The 17,473-nt window shown below is 65.2% G+C and overlaps 1 protein-coding gene across 2 annotated transcripts in view; it reads right to left on the bottom strand.

The window, feature by feature from the left end:
* SBF1 (SET binding factor 1) overlaps nt 1-17,473 on the bottom strand; it is a 30,216-nt gene that overhangs the window by 5,379 nt on the left and 7,364 nt on the right. Inside the window, exons 2-35 of one of the 2 annotated variants that reach the window (XM_074271973.1) lie at nt 14,715-14,800; nt 14,449-14,586; nt 14,212-14,349; nt 14,008-14,118; nt 13,360-13,465; nt 13,074-13,206; nt 12,849-12,957; nt 12,368-12,481; nt 12,163-12,240; nt 11,973-12,086; nt 11,764-11,892; nt 11,587-11,685; nt 11,291-11,498; nt 11,101-11,213; nt 10,836-10,985; nt 10,688-10,756; nt 10,277-10,441; nt 9,826-10,133; nt 9,572-9,744; nt 9,419-9,492; nt 9,118-9,313; nt 8,901-9,019; nt 8,503-8,681; nt 8,254-8,393; nt 7,954-8,161; nt 4,079-4,275; nt 3,734-3,874; nt 2,800-2,877; nt 2,310-2,497; nt 2,054-2,227; nt 1,294-1,395; nt 499-684; nt 286-412; nt 67-197 (exon numbers count right to left, since the gene is read on the bottom strand). In XM_074271973.1, the coding sequence (XP_074128074.1) occupies nt 67-197; nt 286-412; nt 499-684; nt 1,294-1,395; nt 2,054-2,227; nt 2,310-2,497; nt 2,800-2,877; nt 3,734-3,874; nt 4,079-4,275; nt 7,954-8,161; nt 8,254-8,393; nt 8,503-8,681; nt 8,901-9,019; nt 9,118-9,313; nt 9,419-9,492; nt 9,572-9,744; nt 9,826-10,133; nt 10,277-10,441; nt 10,688-10,756; nt 10,836-10,985; nt 11,101-11,213; nt 11,291-11,498; nt 11,587-11,685; nt 11,764-11,892; nt 11,973-12,086; nt 12,163-12,240; nt 12,368-12,481; nt 12,849-12,957; nt 13,074-13,206; nt 13,360-13,465; nt 14,008-14,118; nt 14,212-14,349; nt 14,449-14,586; nt 14,715-14,800 (4,781 nt within the window). The remainder of the gene's footprint in view (nt 1-66; nt 198-285; nt 413-498; nt 685-1,293; nt 1,396-2,053; nt 2,228-2,309; nt 2,498-2,799; nt 2,878-3,733; nt 3,875-4,078; nt 4,276-7,953; nt 8,162-8,253; nt 8,394-8,502; nt 8,682-8,900; nt 9,020-9,117; nt 9,314-9,418; nt 9,493-9,571; nt 9,745-9,825; nt 10,134-10,276; nt 10,442-10,687; nt 10,757-10,835; nt 10,986-11,100; nt 11,214-11,290; nt 11,499-11,586; nt 11,686-11,763; nt 11,893-11,972; nt 12,087-12,162; nt 12,241-12,367; nt 12,482-12,848; nt 12,958-13,073; nt 13,207-13,359; nt 13,466-14,007; nt 14,119-14,211; nt 14,350-14,448; nt 14,587-14,714; nt 14,801-17,473) is intronic. The other variant, XM_074271974.1, reaches the window with a different exon arrangement.

Here is a 17,473-nt window from a genome sequence, read left to right as displayed (position 1 = left end):
AGGGGCCGTGCTGCCCGTCTGCGGGCCCCCGGGCCCCGGCTACCTGCGCCAACCCCGAGCCCTCACCTCTGTGTCTTCAGGGGCGTACATGTAGTTGTAGAACACGGGCGTCTTCTTGCTCAGCCTCTCTACGTACTCCCACACGGACTTACACGCCTGCTGGCCCTTCCTCTCGCCCTTCTCCTCATACAGCAGGCCTAAAGGAGGGGGAGGGGAGGGAGCTCAGCCGCCGCCCCCCACCCAGCCCCGGCCCCCCTGGCCCCGCGCCCCCGCACCCAGCCACACCCAGCTCGATGCGCTCGTAGTCCGAGTCCAAGAGGAAGGTCCGGAAGCGGTGAGACACGTGGTGGTAGCTGAGGAACTTGAGGTAGAACTGGCTGAACTCAAACTCCATGGGGAACTGCGAGTGCACCTGGCGGGCGGGATGCAGGTGGGGGTCAGGGCAGGGTCCCCCCCAGCACACCCCCCCCCCCCGGTCAGTCTCGGAAAGTCGCCTACCTGGTGCACGCAATCTAAAAACTGCAGGAAGATGGGGGCGAAGCCGCTGCTCTGGCCCGCCAGCGTGTGGGCCCCCCGGTGCGTGAAGCGATGTCCGAAGGACAGCCACTCCTTCTCCACCAGGAGCCGGAACCCCTCCAGGGTGCGGTAGTAGGGGTCCGAGAGCAGCTGCACCAGGGACACCACCTGCCCCCGAACCCGTGTCAGCACGGGCGTGGGCACGCGCACAGACACAGACACACACGCACACACACGCACGCGCGCACACACGCACGCACGCGCACACACACATGCACATGAGCACACGCACGCACAGACGCACACACATGCACACACGTGCACACACATGCACACATGTGCATACACAGACGCACACGCGCACATGCCCACACACAGACGCACACGCACGCCCACACACACACGTGCATGCACACAGACGCACACGCGCATACACACACACGCACACGCGCAGACACGGCGCCTCAGGACCCTCTCCGCACGCCCGCCCCATCCCCCGCTCTGCTCTGCTTCCCTCCACGCCCAGGAGTCCCCGGCCTAGGGCACCAAAGGCCAGTCCCTCAGTTTGCTTGGGGTGGGGTGCACGGTCAGGGCTGCCCCTGGCCCAGCCTCCCCCCACGAGGCTCCCCGGATCCCGCCCGGGATGCCGCGGCTCAGGAGGACGAGCGCTTCCTTTGCGGCTCAGCTTCGGGGCGCTCGGCCCGGGCGGGAGCTGTTCGGAATCTCAGGCCCTCGCCATGTGGCCCCCCCGCCCCCCCAGGTGCACCCCCCCTTTACCTGTGTGGTGATGTCCCACCCGTCTTCCAGGCTCACAAGGACGGAGGAGCCCGAATCCAGCAGCTCGACCACCAGCACGGACACCTGGAGCAGCTTGTGGATCTGGAGAGGGGCAGAGACGCGGCCCGCTGGCACCCCCGGGGCCGGCCCACCGCGCCCCTCCCCCGGCGCCGGCCCGGGTCCTCCCCACAAGCGCAGCGTCCCCAGAGGGGGCGGGGCACTGGGGAAGGGGGTGAGCAGGGACAGCACGCTCCCAGAGGGCAGCAGCGCCCAAGGTACCGGAGGGGCCGGTCTTCCCGCCGTCTCTGCCTCTCCCCCTGGGAGGCCCGGCTAACCTGTGCTCAGAAGCCGTCTCCCCACCCCTCCATCTCCCCGCGGCTGCCTGGGGACGCCCCCACCCCGGCCAGGCCAGAACTGAAAGGGGATTCTTGAGATTTAGCCAAAGTCCCTCACTCAGGCGGCTGCCCTTGAGCAGGAGAGGCCTCCTCTTCCGGCTCCGTCATTGTGGGCAGTAAGAGGGGGAGCTCCTTCCCCTCGGGCCCAGGGCAGACCACGGGCGGCTCCCAAGGTCCCCCTCCCCCCAAGCCCATGACTGAGCCCCCCGGCTCTTCCCGAGGCCAAGGGTCACACGTGTGCCTCCTGACGAGGGGCTTCGAGCACGAGCCCGCCATTCGAGGGCCCGGCCCCCACAGCACACCCGATGTCCCACGTCTACAGTGCTCGGGGAGGGAGGGAGGGGAAGGGCCCCCGCCGGGCAGACCTGGCTCAGCCACTCCGACTCCTCCAGGGAGCGCAGGTAGGAGTTGGGCTCCTCGGCGGGGCAGCCGGGCACGCAGGCCTTCAGAAGCTTCTTGAAGCTCGCCTTGACCTGCCTCACTTCAAACACCTCGATGGGCACCAGTTCCCACTGCTGGAGGGGGTCCGGCCTCACGCCCTGCGATGGGCAGAGGGGGGCCCGTGAGGGGCGGGGCCGGGCGGTAGAGCCTCGGTCCCGCCCGCCACGCCCCCCAGGGCACCTTGAGCTGGGCCTTGTCTCCGATGATGTAGAGGGCCGCCCGCTGGGGCCGCAGGAAGCCTGGTTCTGAGGGGGCCCCGTTGGGCTGGGGGGGCCCCAGCGAGTCCTTGCCCGCCAGCCTGGAGCCCACGTCCACAGCCAGGCTGGACCCGCCGCTGCGGCCGCCGGCCCGAATGCTGCCCCACTTTCCTGTGGGGAGAGAGCCGGCTGAGCGGGCCGTGGGGGCCGCGCGTCCACCACTTACCTCAGAAACGGGCGCCCGGCGGCCGGGCCTTCCAAAGGGGCCGTCGCAGCTACAACTACGTGAATGCCTGAGGGGCCCCAGGGGTTCAGAGCTGGCGCTGGGCTGGGGGGCGGGGCGCCCCCACGAGAGCCCGCGCCCTCGGCCCTCACGCCAGGGGCGGCTGCGGCCCGGTGGGGGGAGGGAGCGGGTTAATGGCCTGGGGCGGTGAGGGGACACAGGCAGAGTTAGTGCCCGGGGCTTACGGTACCTCGGGGAGCGGTCCGTCTGGTGACTGATGCTGTCGTGGGGTTGGACAGAGTAGTGACCCTGGCTCTGGGACTGGGTGCTGGGGGGGCACAGCACAAAGAGAAGACTCAGGCCCCACCCCGAGCAGCGTGATTAGGAACACCAGCCTGGCGAGCCGGGGAGGTCCCGGGTGCCCCCCCCGCCGCTCTCCTCCCCCGACCACATGGCACACAGCCCGAGGAAGCCCCCGCTCCTCCCGGCCGCCGTCTGGCTCCTCCGTGAAGGCCGCGGACTTGGGGCAGCCTCAACCCCCCGGTTGCGTTATAAACTTGGGGGGCAGGGGCCCTTCCTGCTGGGATGGGCAGCATGAGGATGCCAGGGCCCCCGGGGGGACGAAGGCTCCACACCAAACTCAACCGGCTGCGCCGAGGAGGGGTCAGGAGGAGAGAAGTGGAAGCTGGATGGTCCGGCCCCCCAAACGGGTGGCCTCCGGCTCTCTCCAGTCCTGCCCGCTGAGGCCTGGAGCTGGCTGTGCCCCCAGTGCCGCGCCGGCCACGCCTCCGCTCAGTCCCCTTCCCCTCCCCCCGCTGGGTCCCTGGCCGCTAAGCGGGCCACACTTCAGGCGCCCTGACGGATGGCCGCAGAACTCCCAGGCCCAGGATCCTCCGGCCCCCCGCCTCCTGGCGGCTCCCCGAGCAAGTCCTTCTCCCTTCTTTCCTTCTACCACATCCCCCCCCGGGTTAAGCCAAACAAAAGCAATCCTAATGTCACCTCGTGCCACGGGAGCCAACACCTAGGCAAAGACGACCCCAGACCCACTCTCTGCCCTCGTGAGGACCCGCGGGCACCGGGCACGGTGCCGGGCTACGGGACAGAAGGAGAGCCCGGCCGCCACCACTCGGGCCTCCTTCCCGGGCTTCAGCCCCCGCCGCGCTGCTGGGTGCCGCGGCACTCACCGTGACTCGCCATGTGCGCAGACGAGAAGCCGCTCAGAGTGTTGCGCCCGGAAGCGGCGTCAGCGTGGCGGGGCATGGAGCTCACCACTGCCTGGAGGTACTTCTCCTGCTCCAGGCTGCTGGAGTCCGCCTGCGACTGGCCTGGGAGGGGAAAGCGGGCACAGGGGTCTGAGGAGCGGCCCAACCCCGAGGTCTTCCACGGGCCCCAGGGACTCCTCCTCAGCCCCCTCCCAACACCGGGCGGGGCAGGCTGGCTCATGGTCCCCGAGGTGTGAGAGCAGACCGAGCCCCGGGAAGGAGCATGGGGGCAGGGGCATGGGAGGGGGCGCAGGGCCCCCGCGTCACCTGGGGAGGGTGCGTTCTGAGCCTTGAAGAGCCCCACCACTCCTTTGCCGTGCAGGCCGCCCGAGCGCAGCAGCACCGCCTTGGAACGACTGCTTCTCCAGCACACGACAGGGAAGCGGTTCTGCCGGTAACAGCGCGAGATGCGCTGCAGGGTGTTGTCCTGGATGCTCTGGGGCACGATCAGCAGCCCCGGGTAGCTGGAGGCCGACAAGAGGCAGAGGCTCGGGGCTGCGCCTGTGCTCGGCGGGGGCCCCACCTCCAGGGGCTTCCCTCTGGGGGGCTCCCTAGCACATTTTCCTTTCCTGCCTCTCTCAACCTTCCCCCGCTTCTCCTTGCTCTGCCCTCTGGGGCCAAGCTCCTCCGCAGCCCCTTCCGGCCTCGTCAATGCCTCCCTGTTGCCCATCGCCCTTCACTTCTCCATGTCCTGATCTAGAAGGAGGACCCTCGGCCCGGATCTTGTCAGCAAGTTCTTGGGGTCCCGCCAGAAGGCAGAAGGGCGACCGCTGCCCTTGTCCGAGCTCCAAGGCAGTCAGAATACACGGAGCTTCCGGGACCGCCTCACGGCCCGGTGGCCAACCGAACCCCCCAGGTCTCCACAACTGCCCTGGCATTCTGGTGCTAAGCTGGCCACCCGGCTCCCCAGTGATGGCCGGGGCCCCAGACCCATGCTGTTTTCCCGGGCCACAGGCCTTATTTGGGACCCTCTCCCTTTTCTCCCAGCCCGGAAGGTGACCTAGAAGGCTGAACACCAGAGAAGCCTTCCCTTCTCCTCCTGAGCCTTTGGCCCTGCTGAATCCCACCGCCCACCTCCCCTGGGACTCCCACCTTTGGGAGTTCAAGCCACTCAGCCGTCCGAGCAGGACCTCTGACAGTCCTGCCCACCCCAAAAAGCCACGGGAAGAAGGCAGGGATGAGGACGGAAAGAAGTCTTTATTAAGAACCTCTGTGGTGGAAGCCAGCACAAAGATGGAGCGAAAGCTGGGGTCTGTCTCACTTGGATAAAGGGGGAACACAGTCCCAGCAAACTAGCAGTAAGCCCACCTCAGCAAATCGGGCCGAGCCCCAGTGCGGCGGAGCCGGCCAACCCCAGCCCCAGACGCCCCACAGGCCGCGGCCAGGTCCAGCTCAAGGACCACCAAGGCTTCAACAGAGCTCTGGCAAACAAAGAGCCACCGCAGCCAGACCCCCAGGCTCAGCTCGGGATAGACGTCAGCACTGGGACCGCAGCTCAGCGTCACATAAGCTGACAGAGCCCTACATCCCCCCAGCAGTGCCAGCCCCACCCCACTGTCTCAGGGTGGCAAGGATCCGCCGGGCAATGTCGGGACCGCACCTGGCGCACAGTCGGGGCCGCGGCCCCTTCCATCCAGAGAGCAGAGCTCAAATTTAAAAGAAAGGGAAAAGACCAAAAAGAGTTGAGTGAAAAAAATGGCAAAAAAAAAAATCTGGCCATAGAAAGCTATTACAGTGACAGGGAAGGCCGAGAAACAAACTCAAAAGACGACAACGTCAAAACACCCGTGAGCAAAGTCCCAAAGAAAAATGGGAAGTGGTTTCAGCCCCAGAAAGAACTTGTGGAAGAGCTCCAAAAGAAGCTTAAAAATCACATAAGAAACATAGAAGAAACACTAGGGAAAAAATGAAAGTGATTCAAGAGAATTATGAAACAAGTCAACAGCTTTAAAAAGTAGAATTAGCCAAACAGAAAAGGAAGTACAAAAGCCAATTAAAGAAAACAACTTTTGTGAAGTTAGAATTGGGTAGATAGAAGCCAGTGACTCGGTGAGACACCAAGAATCAATGAAATTCAAAAGAATGAAAAAAAATAAAAGAAAATGTAAAATATCTCATCAGAAAAACAACCAGTCTGGAAAACAGATCCAGGAGAGACAGTATCAGAATCAGGACTACCTGAGAGCCGGAGTCAAAAGGAGGACCTGGACAGATCTTTCAAGGAATTATCATTTTTCCCCCTGAGGCTGGGGTTCAGTGACTTGCCAGGGTCACACAGCCAGGAAGTGTTAAGTGTCTGAGGCCAGATTTGAACTCGGGTCCTCCTGAATTCAGAGCTGGTGCTCTATCCACTGCGCCCCCTAACGGCCCCTCTTTCAAGAAATTATCCAGGAAAACTGCTTGATATCCTGGAACCTGACGGCAAAATAGGCACCGAAAGAATCCACTCATCACCTCAGATAAGAGAGCCCCAAATAAACACTCCAAGGAACATTATACCCAAATTTCCGAACTATCAGATCAGAGCAAAACTACTGCTAGTGGTCAGAAAGAAACAATTCAAATACTGGGAGCCCAACAACGTTCTGGAAGGCAAAGGAGTCAAGACAAGAATCATCTGCCCAGATAAATTAAGCCTAATACTTTAAGGGGGGGAAAAAGGTCATTTAATGAAATGAAATAGTAGGATTTCAAGCTTTCAGAAGTAGAAGACCAGAACTGAACACACACAAAATTGATCTCCAACATCAGCACCCAAGAGAAGCCGAAAAGGGGGAAAAGGAAAATAAAACAGCTGCACTGCACATCCCCACCCGGGAAGCTGAAACTTGTAGTTCTTGAACATTGTACTGCTGATAGTTTGGCTAGAAGGAATGTACATACACAAGACGGAGAGAAGAAATGACGTAAAAATAATTAAGGGATGAGAAAGAGGAGTACACTGGGTGCAGAAGGGAAGAAGAGGAAGAGTGGGGGAATTATTAGAATGAAGGAGGTGGGTGATGGAAGCATTGCTTGAACCACATTCTCATCAGTATTGGCTCAAAGAGGAAATAATATACAGCATCATTTGTTTCTTTTTTTCCCCCTGAGGCTGGGGTTAAGTGACTTGCCCAGGGTCACACAGCTAGGAAGTGTTAAGTGTCTGAGACCAGATTTGAACTCGGGTCCTCCTGAATTCAGGGCTGGTGCTCTATCCACTGCGCCCCCTAGCGGCCCCCCAGCATCATTTGAATACAGAAATCATCTTACCTAATAGGAAGTAGGAGGGGAGAAGATTAAGTAAAGAGGTGTGGGAGGGGGACTGACAGAAGGGGGAACAGACTGAGGGAGGCGGAAAACAGAAGCAAAACACTTGTCAAGAAGGGAAAGGGTGAAAGGAGAGAGGACAAACAGAAGGAAAAAGGGTGGAGGGAAATTCACAGGGAGTAATTAGAACTGGAATGGGGTGACCGCTCCCATCACACAGAAGCAGGTACCAGAGCGGATGCTGTTTACAAGAAACACACGAAGCAGACACACAGAGGAAGGTGAGGGGCTGGAGCGGACTCGATTCTGTTTCAGCTGAAGAAAATAAGCAGAGGTAGCGATGCGAATCTCAGACAAAGAAAAAGCAAAAACAGGCCTAATTACAAGAGAGACAGAGGGAAACGAAACGGCCCCACGGAACAGCAGGGGATACAGCATCCAAACCCATCCTCCCTTCCTCGCGAAGAAATCAAAGCTGTCTAGAGGCATGAGAAGGGATTTATTCTACTTGCACTTTTCACGGGAGAAGTACAAAATTAAACAACGCTCAACTACCAGATTAATATGCTCCCCAAAGTGCACATGATAAATACGGGAGAGGGTGTGGGAGAACTGGGCACTGCTAATACCCTATGGAGGAGTGGGGATGTGAGCCACCCACTCCAGAGGACGATTGGGACTATGCGCATGTGCTCCTGGATGCAGCAATACCACGGGCAGATCTGTAGCCCAAAGGTTTCAGAAAAACCTGAAAAGTCTCTTACAAACTGACGCAAAGTGAAATGAGCAAAACCAGGGGAGGGGTCGGGTCCTGTGGCTTCCTCCCTGGGTGGCCCCGGCCCTCCCCTCCCCCCGGCCCCTCTGCCCTTCCCACCAGGAGGCCGAGAGCTCACCTGCGGCAGATGGCGTACATCCGGTTGACGGGCGTGACCCTGAAGGGCTCAGACTTGGCCCGGCTCAGGCTGCTGCTGAGGGTGCCCAGACCCAGGCGCTGGTAGTCTCGGCAACAGGCCCGCTCCACCAGGCTGTTCATGGTCAGCCTATCCGAGGGCTTCAGCGCCGAGGCCGGGGTCAGGGTGCTGGGCTCCAGCTCCTCGGACACTGTGGGGCGGAGAGCGGGGTCACCGAGGAGGGAACCGAGGCGCCAAAACGGGAGGACCAGGCCTCGCCCCCGCCCCGCCAGCCCCAGGGACCTGAGATCTCGTCGTCCTGATCCTCGGGGGGCACGGGCTGACCCCGCTGCTCCCAGCTGGGGGGATTGTACTTTTTCCGAGTAACATATTGGCGGCTAATCGTCTTCTTGGCATTCTTCACTAGGTTTCGTGACAGGGTCCTACGTGGAGGGGGAAGAGCAGGCGGGCGTCAGGAGTCAAGAATCGGGGGGACAGATGGACTCAGACCCACAGCCCAGCGCGCCCTGGGCCCAAGACGGGGGGCCGTACTTCAGGGAGGGGCTCTTCTCCTTGGCCGTGCGAGGTTGCCGGCCGGCCGTGTAGATGGAGCCGGCGGTGAAGGCGAACGTCCCCTTGATGTCTGGCGGGTAGCGCAGCTTGTGCAGGTGCTTCCGGAAGACTTCGGCGCTCTCCGAGCCCACCTCCTCGTCGAACGCCATCTTCAGCAGCTGCAGCGGGAGGACACCCTTGGAGTCAGAGGTGGGGGAACGGTCCGAAGGACCCCGACAGAACTCGTGGCCACAGAACCGAGGGGCCCCACCCTGGGCAGAAACGGGGACGCTGGGAAAGGGGCTCAGTGCAGCCTCGCCAACCCTGCGCACGGCTGCCCCGCCCGGGGCCTTTACGAGGCGGCCTCCCTTGGGCGCAGAGGGCTCGGAGGACCGGACCTGGAATGTACATGAGCGAAGCTGCAGCCCGTCCTGCAGGTACTGGTCCTGGATGCTGATCCGCTTCTCCTTGGTGAGCGAGGCCACTGGGAAGGACCGGACAACGACCTGTTCCCCCACTGGGGGGCGGAGGGGGACACGGGTGGTCACAAGGGGTCACAGGGCTCGGGGGGGGAAAGGGCTGGGAGGGCACCAGAGGGCCCGGGCCGGTCCTCACCCAGGGGATCCGTGGGCATCCCGGTGAAGATGACGCGGTAGGTGGTGAGAAAGACGGCGCCCTCGGCAGGCAGGAGGGCCGGCCCCCCGACGCTGCCCCCGGAGCCCTCCTCCCGGCCGTCGGGCAGGAGGTAGACCCGGAGGCCGTCCAGCACGCACTCCTCCCCCGGCAGCAGGCTGGGCCGCAGCAGCTTGGGCTGGGGGCGAGAGGCAGCGGCGGCTCGAGGGAAGGCCCGGCAGCAGGGTCGGGCCCCCCCCCCCCCACACCCACCCCCCCCCCCCGGCCCGCGGCCGGCCCTCACCTTCTGGATAGGGGGCAGCCTCTTGCTCTCCCGGTGCACGGCCTCCAGGGTCTCGATGTGCATCTGGACGATGTCTGGAGGAGGGAGGGGCCTCTTAGGTCCCCGGTGTGGGAGGCCCCCCCCGCCCGCCCACCAGCGCCGGCCACGCCCTACCTGGCACCATGACGTGCAGCCCCTTGAGGTGTTCGCTGGTGACGCCGCTCTCGGTGCATACCTTGTCCACGAAGCGGTTGATGAAGCGCACCACGGTTCCCGCCACGTCCGAGGTCTCGGCGTCCTCGAAGCCGCTCTCCGTGTCGTAACTCTCGGCCACGCTGCCCGCCATGCTGTGCCCGGAGGAGGGGGTGGGCATGGCGATCCCCTCCCCCCCGCCCCACCCCCGGCTCCGCCCGCGCCCGCACGCCCACCTGTTGGTGACCAGGCTGTTGCTCATGCTCTCCAGGTCCCCGAGGCCGGCGCGCTCGCGCAGCAGGCGGCTCTTGCTGCTGTCCAGAGGGAGCAGGAGGTAGCTCATGCGGTTGGCGTAGTGGATGGCCTGGCTGAACACCGTGCTCTCCTCCTTCTGCACCAGCTCCTGCTGCTTGTCCCGGCTCAGGGTGGGCCACAGGCGCCGCTGCTCCGAGGCCACGTCCAGGGCCGACCTCTCCTCCTCCTCCTCCTCCTCGTCCTCGTCCTCCCTGCCCGGGGCGCCCAGCTCCGTGGGGCCCGCCTCGCCCTGCCGCAGCCACAGGGAGCCCTCAGACGGGAGCCCCCGGAGGGCCACCTCCGGGCCCCCGCCCCCGGGGCCCTCCCGCTCCCGGAGCTCCCTGGGAGCCGGAGGGCCGCGTCTGCCCGCCCCCACGGGCCCCCGGGCCTCACCCTGGGAGAGGGGCCGTCGTCCTCCTCGGCAGGCTCCAGGTAGAGGGCGCGGATGTGAGTCTGCACGTCCCCGTAGAACATGGCCTCCCAGAACTGCGGCGTGCTCCACACCACGTGCTCCTGGACGCAGCTGTACGCAAACTGGGTCACTCCAGGGCTCAGTTTCTAGAGAGACCAGGCCCGGCTGAGGGTCAGCACAAAGAAGCCTGGCAAACGGCGGCGCCGGCTTCGGGCTCCGGATCGGGCCCGGGATCCCCGAGGTAAAGCAGGTCCCTGGGCCTCGGATCCAAGCCCGAGCTGAGCGACAACCTCCTCACAACTGACCGCCGGGTCGGGGCCCCGCTCCCCTTGGGCAATGAGGATGGGGGAAGGGCATGGGAGCGGGGGGGGGGGCCAGGGCGCGTGACTCACCCGACAGAAGGCGGTGACCAGGGGCAGCAGGGCCGCGGCGATGCCGTGCTCGTCCAGCGCCGTACAGTCCTGGGGAGCACAGGGCAGCGGTCACGCGTGGCCCGGAGCGGGGGGTGCCCGCAGCCCTCCCCCGGACCACGGCCCTCACCTGCAGGCAGCAGTTCATCATGCGCACCACAAAGTCGAACTGCTGGTGGTCCAGGACGGCGCGGTTCTGCTGGACGTGCAGATGGAGCTCCCGCGTGAGGCAGCGGCGGGCGGCCCGGCCCTTTAGAGCCCGGAGCACGGCGGGCAGCAACTGGCGGGCGCAGCAGAGTGGTGAGGTCCCTCTCGGGCCCCGTCACTGCCCCTGGCCGGACCCCCGCAGGCGCTCTGCCCGGGGCCCCTCCCCCGCACCCCGCCTTGCCCCTCACCTTCTTGGCCTCCAACATCTTCCCCTCAAAGACGTAAGAGATGCAGTTTCGGACGACCTCGAGCCGCCGGGCACTGTTGGCATGGATCGCCCCGTTGCGCTCCACGATGGCAGCTGGGGAACGAGCGACGTCAGGAGCGTCTGTCTGCCCGGCCCAGCCCCCCACCCCAGCCCCTGGCACGGCGGCTCACCCATGGGGGGCCCCGAGGGCACGGTGGCTTTCTTCTCGGCCCGCACGGCAGGGGGCGCCCCCTGCAGCTTGGCAGTGGCCTGGTCGATGATCCACTGCACGGTGCTCTCATCCAGGCGTGGGAAGGGACGTGGCGGTGCCCGCCGCAGGTGGCTGCTCTCCCCCGGCTTCTGAACCTTGTGCATTGTCACGGCGGGGTACGGGTTCTCCTGGCAGGGGCACGGGGGCGAGGGTCAGCCTCGCAGGACTGACAGCCCGGGGCCGGGCCGGCGCCCGCCCCCCTCCCGGGGCCCTTACGTTCTTGTACAGCTGCTCCGCGAGCTCCTTCACGTGGCGCAGGACGCGCTGCGGCTGGTTCTCGTCGGCCCGCATCCTCTTCACCTCGTTAGCCACCAGCTGAGGAAAAGGAGAAGAGCGGGGAAGAAGGGGGGCCCCAGCAGAGGGACGGCTCCCCTCCCCCTGGAGCGGCCGTACCTCATCGAACAGGTCGGTGGTCCGGTAGGGAACCCCCCGCTCCGACACGAAGCCGGCAAAGGCCATGCCCTCGAGCACCTTCAGCAGGAAATCGTCCTCCACCAGGCCCCGCTGGCCCAGGAACGCGGCCTGCAGGACGGGGACGGAGCGTCAGGGCCTGGCCCGCGGCTCTGGGGCTCGGTGCCCGGGGAGGGGGGCACGGGGCTCACCTTGTGGAAGCGGATCACGGGCTCGGGATGAATGCGCACGATGTGCAGGCACCAGCGATAGCCCTGGAGCAGCTGAGCAAAGAGACGCAGGAACACGGCCCGGAGCTCCTTGTCCTGCAGGAAGCCGGGCCTGAGTGCCTGCCGGGGGGCCCACGTGGGGCCCCCCGGGGCGCCCCTCCCCCCCAAGTACCTGCATTTTTAAGGAAGACATGGAGGTGTTCGGGGGAGGAAAGGCCAGGTCGGCGAGCTCCAGCTCGGGGTCCAGGACCTGCGGACAGACAAGGGCCGGGCCCTCGGACCGGCAGCCCGGAGCAAGGGCGCTCCCCCGGCCCGGGGCTCCCTCCCAAAACATGCCCGGGACGCCCGCCCGCCGCGTCTCCCCTGGTCCCGCTCACCATGCAGAGGGCACTGTGAGTCTGACTGTGCAGGGGCTCGGGGAGAGGAGGGATGTGCACACACTCCGGGACGGTCACCGTGCCCCCGTCCAAGTCGGCGATGATCACGTCGAGCTGTGAGCGGGAAGGAGCAGCCGGGGGGCTCAGAGAGGCGGGCCTCGCCCCACAGCGGGCTGCCACGGGGAGGTGGGCGGGCCCGGGGAAGGGGGCGGGACAGAAGGCTAGGGCACGATGACCAGAGAGAACTGACCGCTCCTACTGTGGGTGGGCCAGCAACCAGGATGATCTCCTGGGAGGCTGCTGCTATTGTGACCCCGTTTTACAGATGAGGAAACCGAGGCAGGGTCACGGTCCCCATCCGGGGTCAGACGCAGTGCTCTGTGCACCGCAGGGCGGGAGAAGGACGAGAGGTGGGATCTCTAGGAAGGATGGGGGTGGGGCGGGGGGGCAGGCCGGGAGGCCCCCATTCTCTCAATCTCACCAGCTCCTGGGTCTCTGCCTGGAACAGGGAGTTGACGCCAATGATGAAAGGCGTGGGGGTGCTGAGAACCTCCAGGAGCTGCGCGGGCAGGATGGGCACGTAGGTAAAGCTGCAACAGTTGGGGGCCGTCAGAAGAGCTCCGGGAGCTGGGCAAGCGGGCGAGGGGGGCATGGATACAAGGTGGCAAGGAGGTCGAGGGCGGGGCCCGGGGCCTAAGCCTGGTACCTGTATCTGAGGGGGAAGAGCAGGGCGAGCAGGCCCCGGCAAGCATCGGTGAGCCGCTGGTAACTGCGGGACAGGAACAGAATCTTGTGCTCCGTGAGGGCGGCACAGAACAAGGCCAGCACGTTGGTGATACCTGCGAGCAGAGGCTGGGCTCAGGGGGTCGCCGGCCCCGCCCGGCGGCCTCGGCTCCAGTCCAGCCCCAGCGGGCCTCTCCGCTCAACACGGCCCCGCCGAGCCGCCCCACGGACACGGCTCCCCGTCCGACCCCACCCAGCCGGGGCCTCACCCAGCTGTCGGAAGAGCAGGGCCACGCTACAGCAGCTGACGGGCAGTGAGTCTGTGAGGGGCGTCTGGATTACCTGGCGGTCGCCGGCCCCCAGAGAGATGGTCCTCTGGAGAGAAGAAGAGGTTCGGGCTCAGTTCCCGGAGGCCCCGGAGCCCCGTTCATCTCTGTCCCCTCCCACCGGTAGGTTCTCGCCGCAGGGCCGATGCCCAGGGCGCCACCGCCCGGACACGCCCTATGGCTACCAAAGGCCCAGCCTGCAGAGAGGGACTGGAACCTTCCCCCCTTGGGGGCAGGGACAAGGACGGGGCCCTGGGACGGGGTAGAGTCCATACCGCTCCTTCCTCCGTAGAGTCCGGCTGCGCAGGACAGACAGAGAGACACAGTTAGACACACGACCAATCAGATAAGGGGGCAAGGAAAGAGCCTCCCCAACGGAAGGGCAGACAGAGGTGCCCAGAAACTGAGAGACAGGCAGACAGGCAGGAACTGAGAGGACAGACACACAGGTGCCCAGAGAGTGAGAGGGCACAGACAGGCCTGGAAGCAAAGGGGACAGAGACAGCCAGCGAGTCAGCGGGCAGACAGGAGCTGCGGCCGGGGAGAAGCGAGGGGGGGCTCTCCCCCGACGCTCCCGGAGGCCGGGCCCACCTGGGAGCCCCCGGTGATCGGGATGGTGCAAGTGAGCAGGTTGCCGATGACGTTCTCCAGGGACACGCTCAGCCCCTCCACGTGGATCGTATAGATGAGACCGAGGCTGTTCTGCAGAAAACAAGGGGCCGGGAGTCACGGTCAGGGAGCGGGAACCGCAGCCCCGCGGAGCCCGGGCCCGGCCGGCACGGCCCCCCTCCTCACCCGGAACACCTCGGCGTGGTCCAGCCGGGACACCAGCACCAGGGTCTTGGGGGCGAACAGCTGGGTGGGGGGCACCAGGGCTGATGGGGAGGGTCTCTCTCCAGCCTCCTCCTCTTCCTCTCCACTGCATGCTGGTGCCTGGGGGTGGGGAGGGAGGGTGGCTCAGGCTACCCCTTTCTCTCCACCCTCCCGCCCACTTCAAATCCGTGCCCTCGCCCGCCCCACTTCCAGCCCCACCTGGGAGGGCTCCACCGGCTCCCAGAAGGTCAAGCAGGCACAGTAATGCCGCTCGGAGTTGATGTCGGTGAGAACAGCAATGAAGAAGGTCGGCGGGTTCCTCTCCGGACACAGCTGCCACCCACTCGGCTGGCAGAACTGCAAGGAAGGGGTCGAGACTGGGCCCAAGCCCGCCTGAACACCCCCCACTGAGCAGCGCCCTGCCCAGCCATGCCCAGAGTGGGCGCTCACGCAATGCCCGACTTCCCCACGTCCCCCCGACTCACCAGCTCAATTCCTTGGGGAAACGGGTTATCCTCCCAGTCCTTCTCCGGGAAACGCTGGAGGATCTGCCCGTGGCCTTCCCCACTCCCTGTGGGCACAAGAGGAGCGCTCAGAGACTCATCCAGACGGCAGCGTCAGAATCCCTCCCGGTCCCAAGTCCCAAACCGCCCAGACCCCTCCACTTCCCCCCAACGCGGCCACTAGGAGCCCTAAAAAAGCGATGGGAAGGACCCTGAAAAGTGCTCAGGAGAAAAGGAGGTAGCACTCAGGGGCAGGAGACAGGAGAGCCCAGGGAGACCCTCCAGCCCTGAGGCACCTGGCACTGGGGCCCCTCGGTCACAAAGTCCCGATCCACGGCCGCCCGGTGCCAGGTTCTGCGTGGCACATGCCCTCCAGGAGCCCGGGCCACACGCAAACAAGCTACGGACAACAGAACAGGGAGTCATCTACCGAGGGAAGAGCTACCGTTTATTTACACAGCGCCTACCACCGGCACGATTATGATCCCCCCCAATGGCTCTGCAGGCCTAAGGGCCCGCCCCGGGCTGGGGACTGAGCCTCCCCAGAACCGAGGAAGCGAGAACGGGGGGAGGCCTTGGATGGAAAGGCTGTGGGCTCTCTCCATCACATGGCGGGGGGGAGGGGTCTGAGCCTGGGAGCAGGGGGCCTCCAGAAGACAGCCCAAAGGAGCACGCCTTAGGGCTTCAGCCCACGGGAGGCCTCCAGAGCCCCACCCCTGCCGCTCCCCCCGGGCTCCAGGCGGCTCCCAAACCCACAATTTCCACCCAAAATAGTCCTGTGTGGAGACAGACGAGCAGAAGGCACCAGCCTCCGGCCAGCCAGGGACACCAAGAACAAGAGGACGGAGGAAAACCTCATCTGTTTCTATTCCACGTGGGCATTGGGAGCTGCCCGAGAGGGGCAAAGGGCGGGCCTCTGCCCGCCCCCACCACCCACAGGAGCCCAAAGGAGGGGCCGCCGGCACCACACTCCCTGCTAGGGTGACCTCTCTCCAGCCTGGGACTGCTACAGCTGTGGCATCCCAGGGGCCGGGCTGTCCCCGGCCCGGCGACGGCTCTGCCAGGCTGCGGGAGCCCCGACGCCACTCTCCTGCTGGAGCAGCGGGCGAGACAGGGCTGGGCACGCTCCTCCGTGCCCAGCTGTCCACATACATCAGAGCTGGGGGGGCCCGGGATGGGGGTGGCAGGGAGAAGAGGGCAGCCGAGTCAGGGAACGGGCTCACCCTTTGCCCACCTCGTGCCCCCAAGGTCAGAAAGTCCCAAGCACGAGGGAAGGTGTCCGAGCCGGGCCCACCTCCAGCTGCAGGCCCCACGCCGTGGGATAAAGACACACTGACTCCTTTGTATCTGGCAGCCAGGGCCAGGACGCACGGGCCCGCCGGCAGCCGAGTGCCACCCTGGCTCGCTCGGGGCCAGGAACACAGCTCCTCTTGAGAGCCCCGCAACCTCAAGTGGAACAAGCGCCAAGGATCGGGGAGCGGCTTCTCCCAGGAGCAGCTCTTTTACAGGCCCTCGGAAGCCACTGTCGCCTCCCCTGGAGCCCTCCGTATACTCCCCCCGCTGCCCGGGCGGCCGGAGACACGACCGGCAGCCGGGAGTACGTGGGCAGCAAGTGCCCCCGAGTGGGTCCAGGCAGGAAGGGGGGGGGCACGGCCGCCCAGACCCCGAGCAGCCTCTGCCTGCCTCAGTGCAGCGTGCGGCGGGCAGAGCAGAGCCAGGCGGGCAGAGCAGAGCCAGCACACTCCGAGGTTGCCCTCAGGCTCTAAGACAAGACAGCAAGCAGAAGCCCACGCTGTCTCGGGGGAAAGGGAAGTCCCAAGCTGGATGAGGTCGGAGCCAGGCAGCCTCCCCTCCCCCCCTCTCTCCAGCCCTTAGCAGCTTCCCCCCCCCCCCCAAGCCAACCCCACTGTCTTCCTGGGGGTTCTGGGCTATCATCCAGAGACTCCTGAATCAACCCCCCCCCCGGGGAAGCAATCCAGAGGCACAGCCAAGGGCTGGGGTCTCCCCAAGCCCAGCCCTCACTTCTGACAGGCTCAGCACCCCTTCCCCAGGAAGAGCAGAGCGGCTCCTGCCCCCCTCCCCATCCACTCCCACCAAAAACAGAAACAAATGCCCAAGAGTCTCGGAGGACTTGGACTTCTGGGAAACGCCACTGAACAAGCAGAAATCCCCTCCTCCTCCCAGCCTGGAGGATGGAGGAGGGGCACAGGGCCATGGGCCGCACAGCCCAAGAGGAGGCTCCAGCCCCAGGCTGAGCCGCCCCTGCTGTCGGGACCCGCAGGGTCTGATGGGAAGTCGGCCTCCCCTCGGCATTCTAGCCAGGAGCTTGCCGGGAGCCCCCCGAAAGGGGAAACAAGAATGACAACCAGACTCCGGAAAGCCACTGTTCACACGCAGCCTCAGACACTTCCTAGCTGCGCTGCGGCGTGCGGGCCAGTGCTGACACCTGTGTCTCAGACTAGGCCGGCTGTGGGTCCGAGTGACCTGTGCCTGTGAGCCGCCCGTGGGCCTCTGGCCGGGGCCACACTGCGAGGCTGCTCGAGGTGGCCAGTGCAGATGGGCGGTGCCAGGTGGAGAGCGAGCCCCTGCAGGAGCGCCCCCGCACGAGGGAAGCCGAGGGCCCCGCAACCAGCGTCAGGCCTGACCCCCACGTACAGCCTGGGCACCCCGGCCGGCCGTCACCAGCGCCGATGGGCAAACCCTGCCCGAAGGTGCCCGCGGCTGTGGGCGGGAGCCGAGGG

This window comes from Sminthopsis crassicaudata, chromosome 5 (assembly GCF_048593235.1).
Source record: "Sminthopsis crassicaudata isolate SCR6 chromosome 5, ASM4859323v1, whole genome shotgun sequence".
NCBI classification, from domain to species: domain Eukaryota; kingdom Metazoa; phylum Chordata; class Mammalia; order Dasyuromorphia; family Dasyuridae; genus Sminthopsis; species Sminthopsis crassicaudata.
This window is presented reverse-complemented; position numbering and strand designations above follow the sequence as displayed.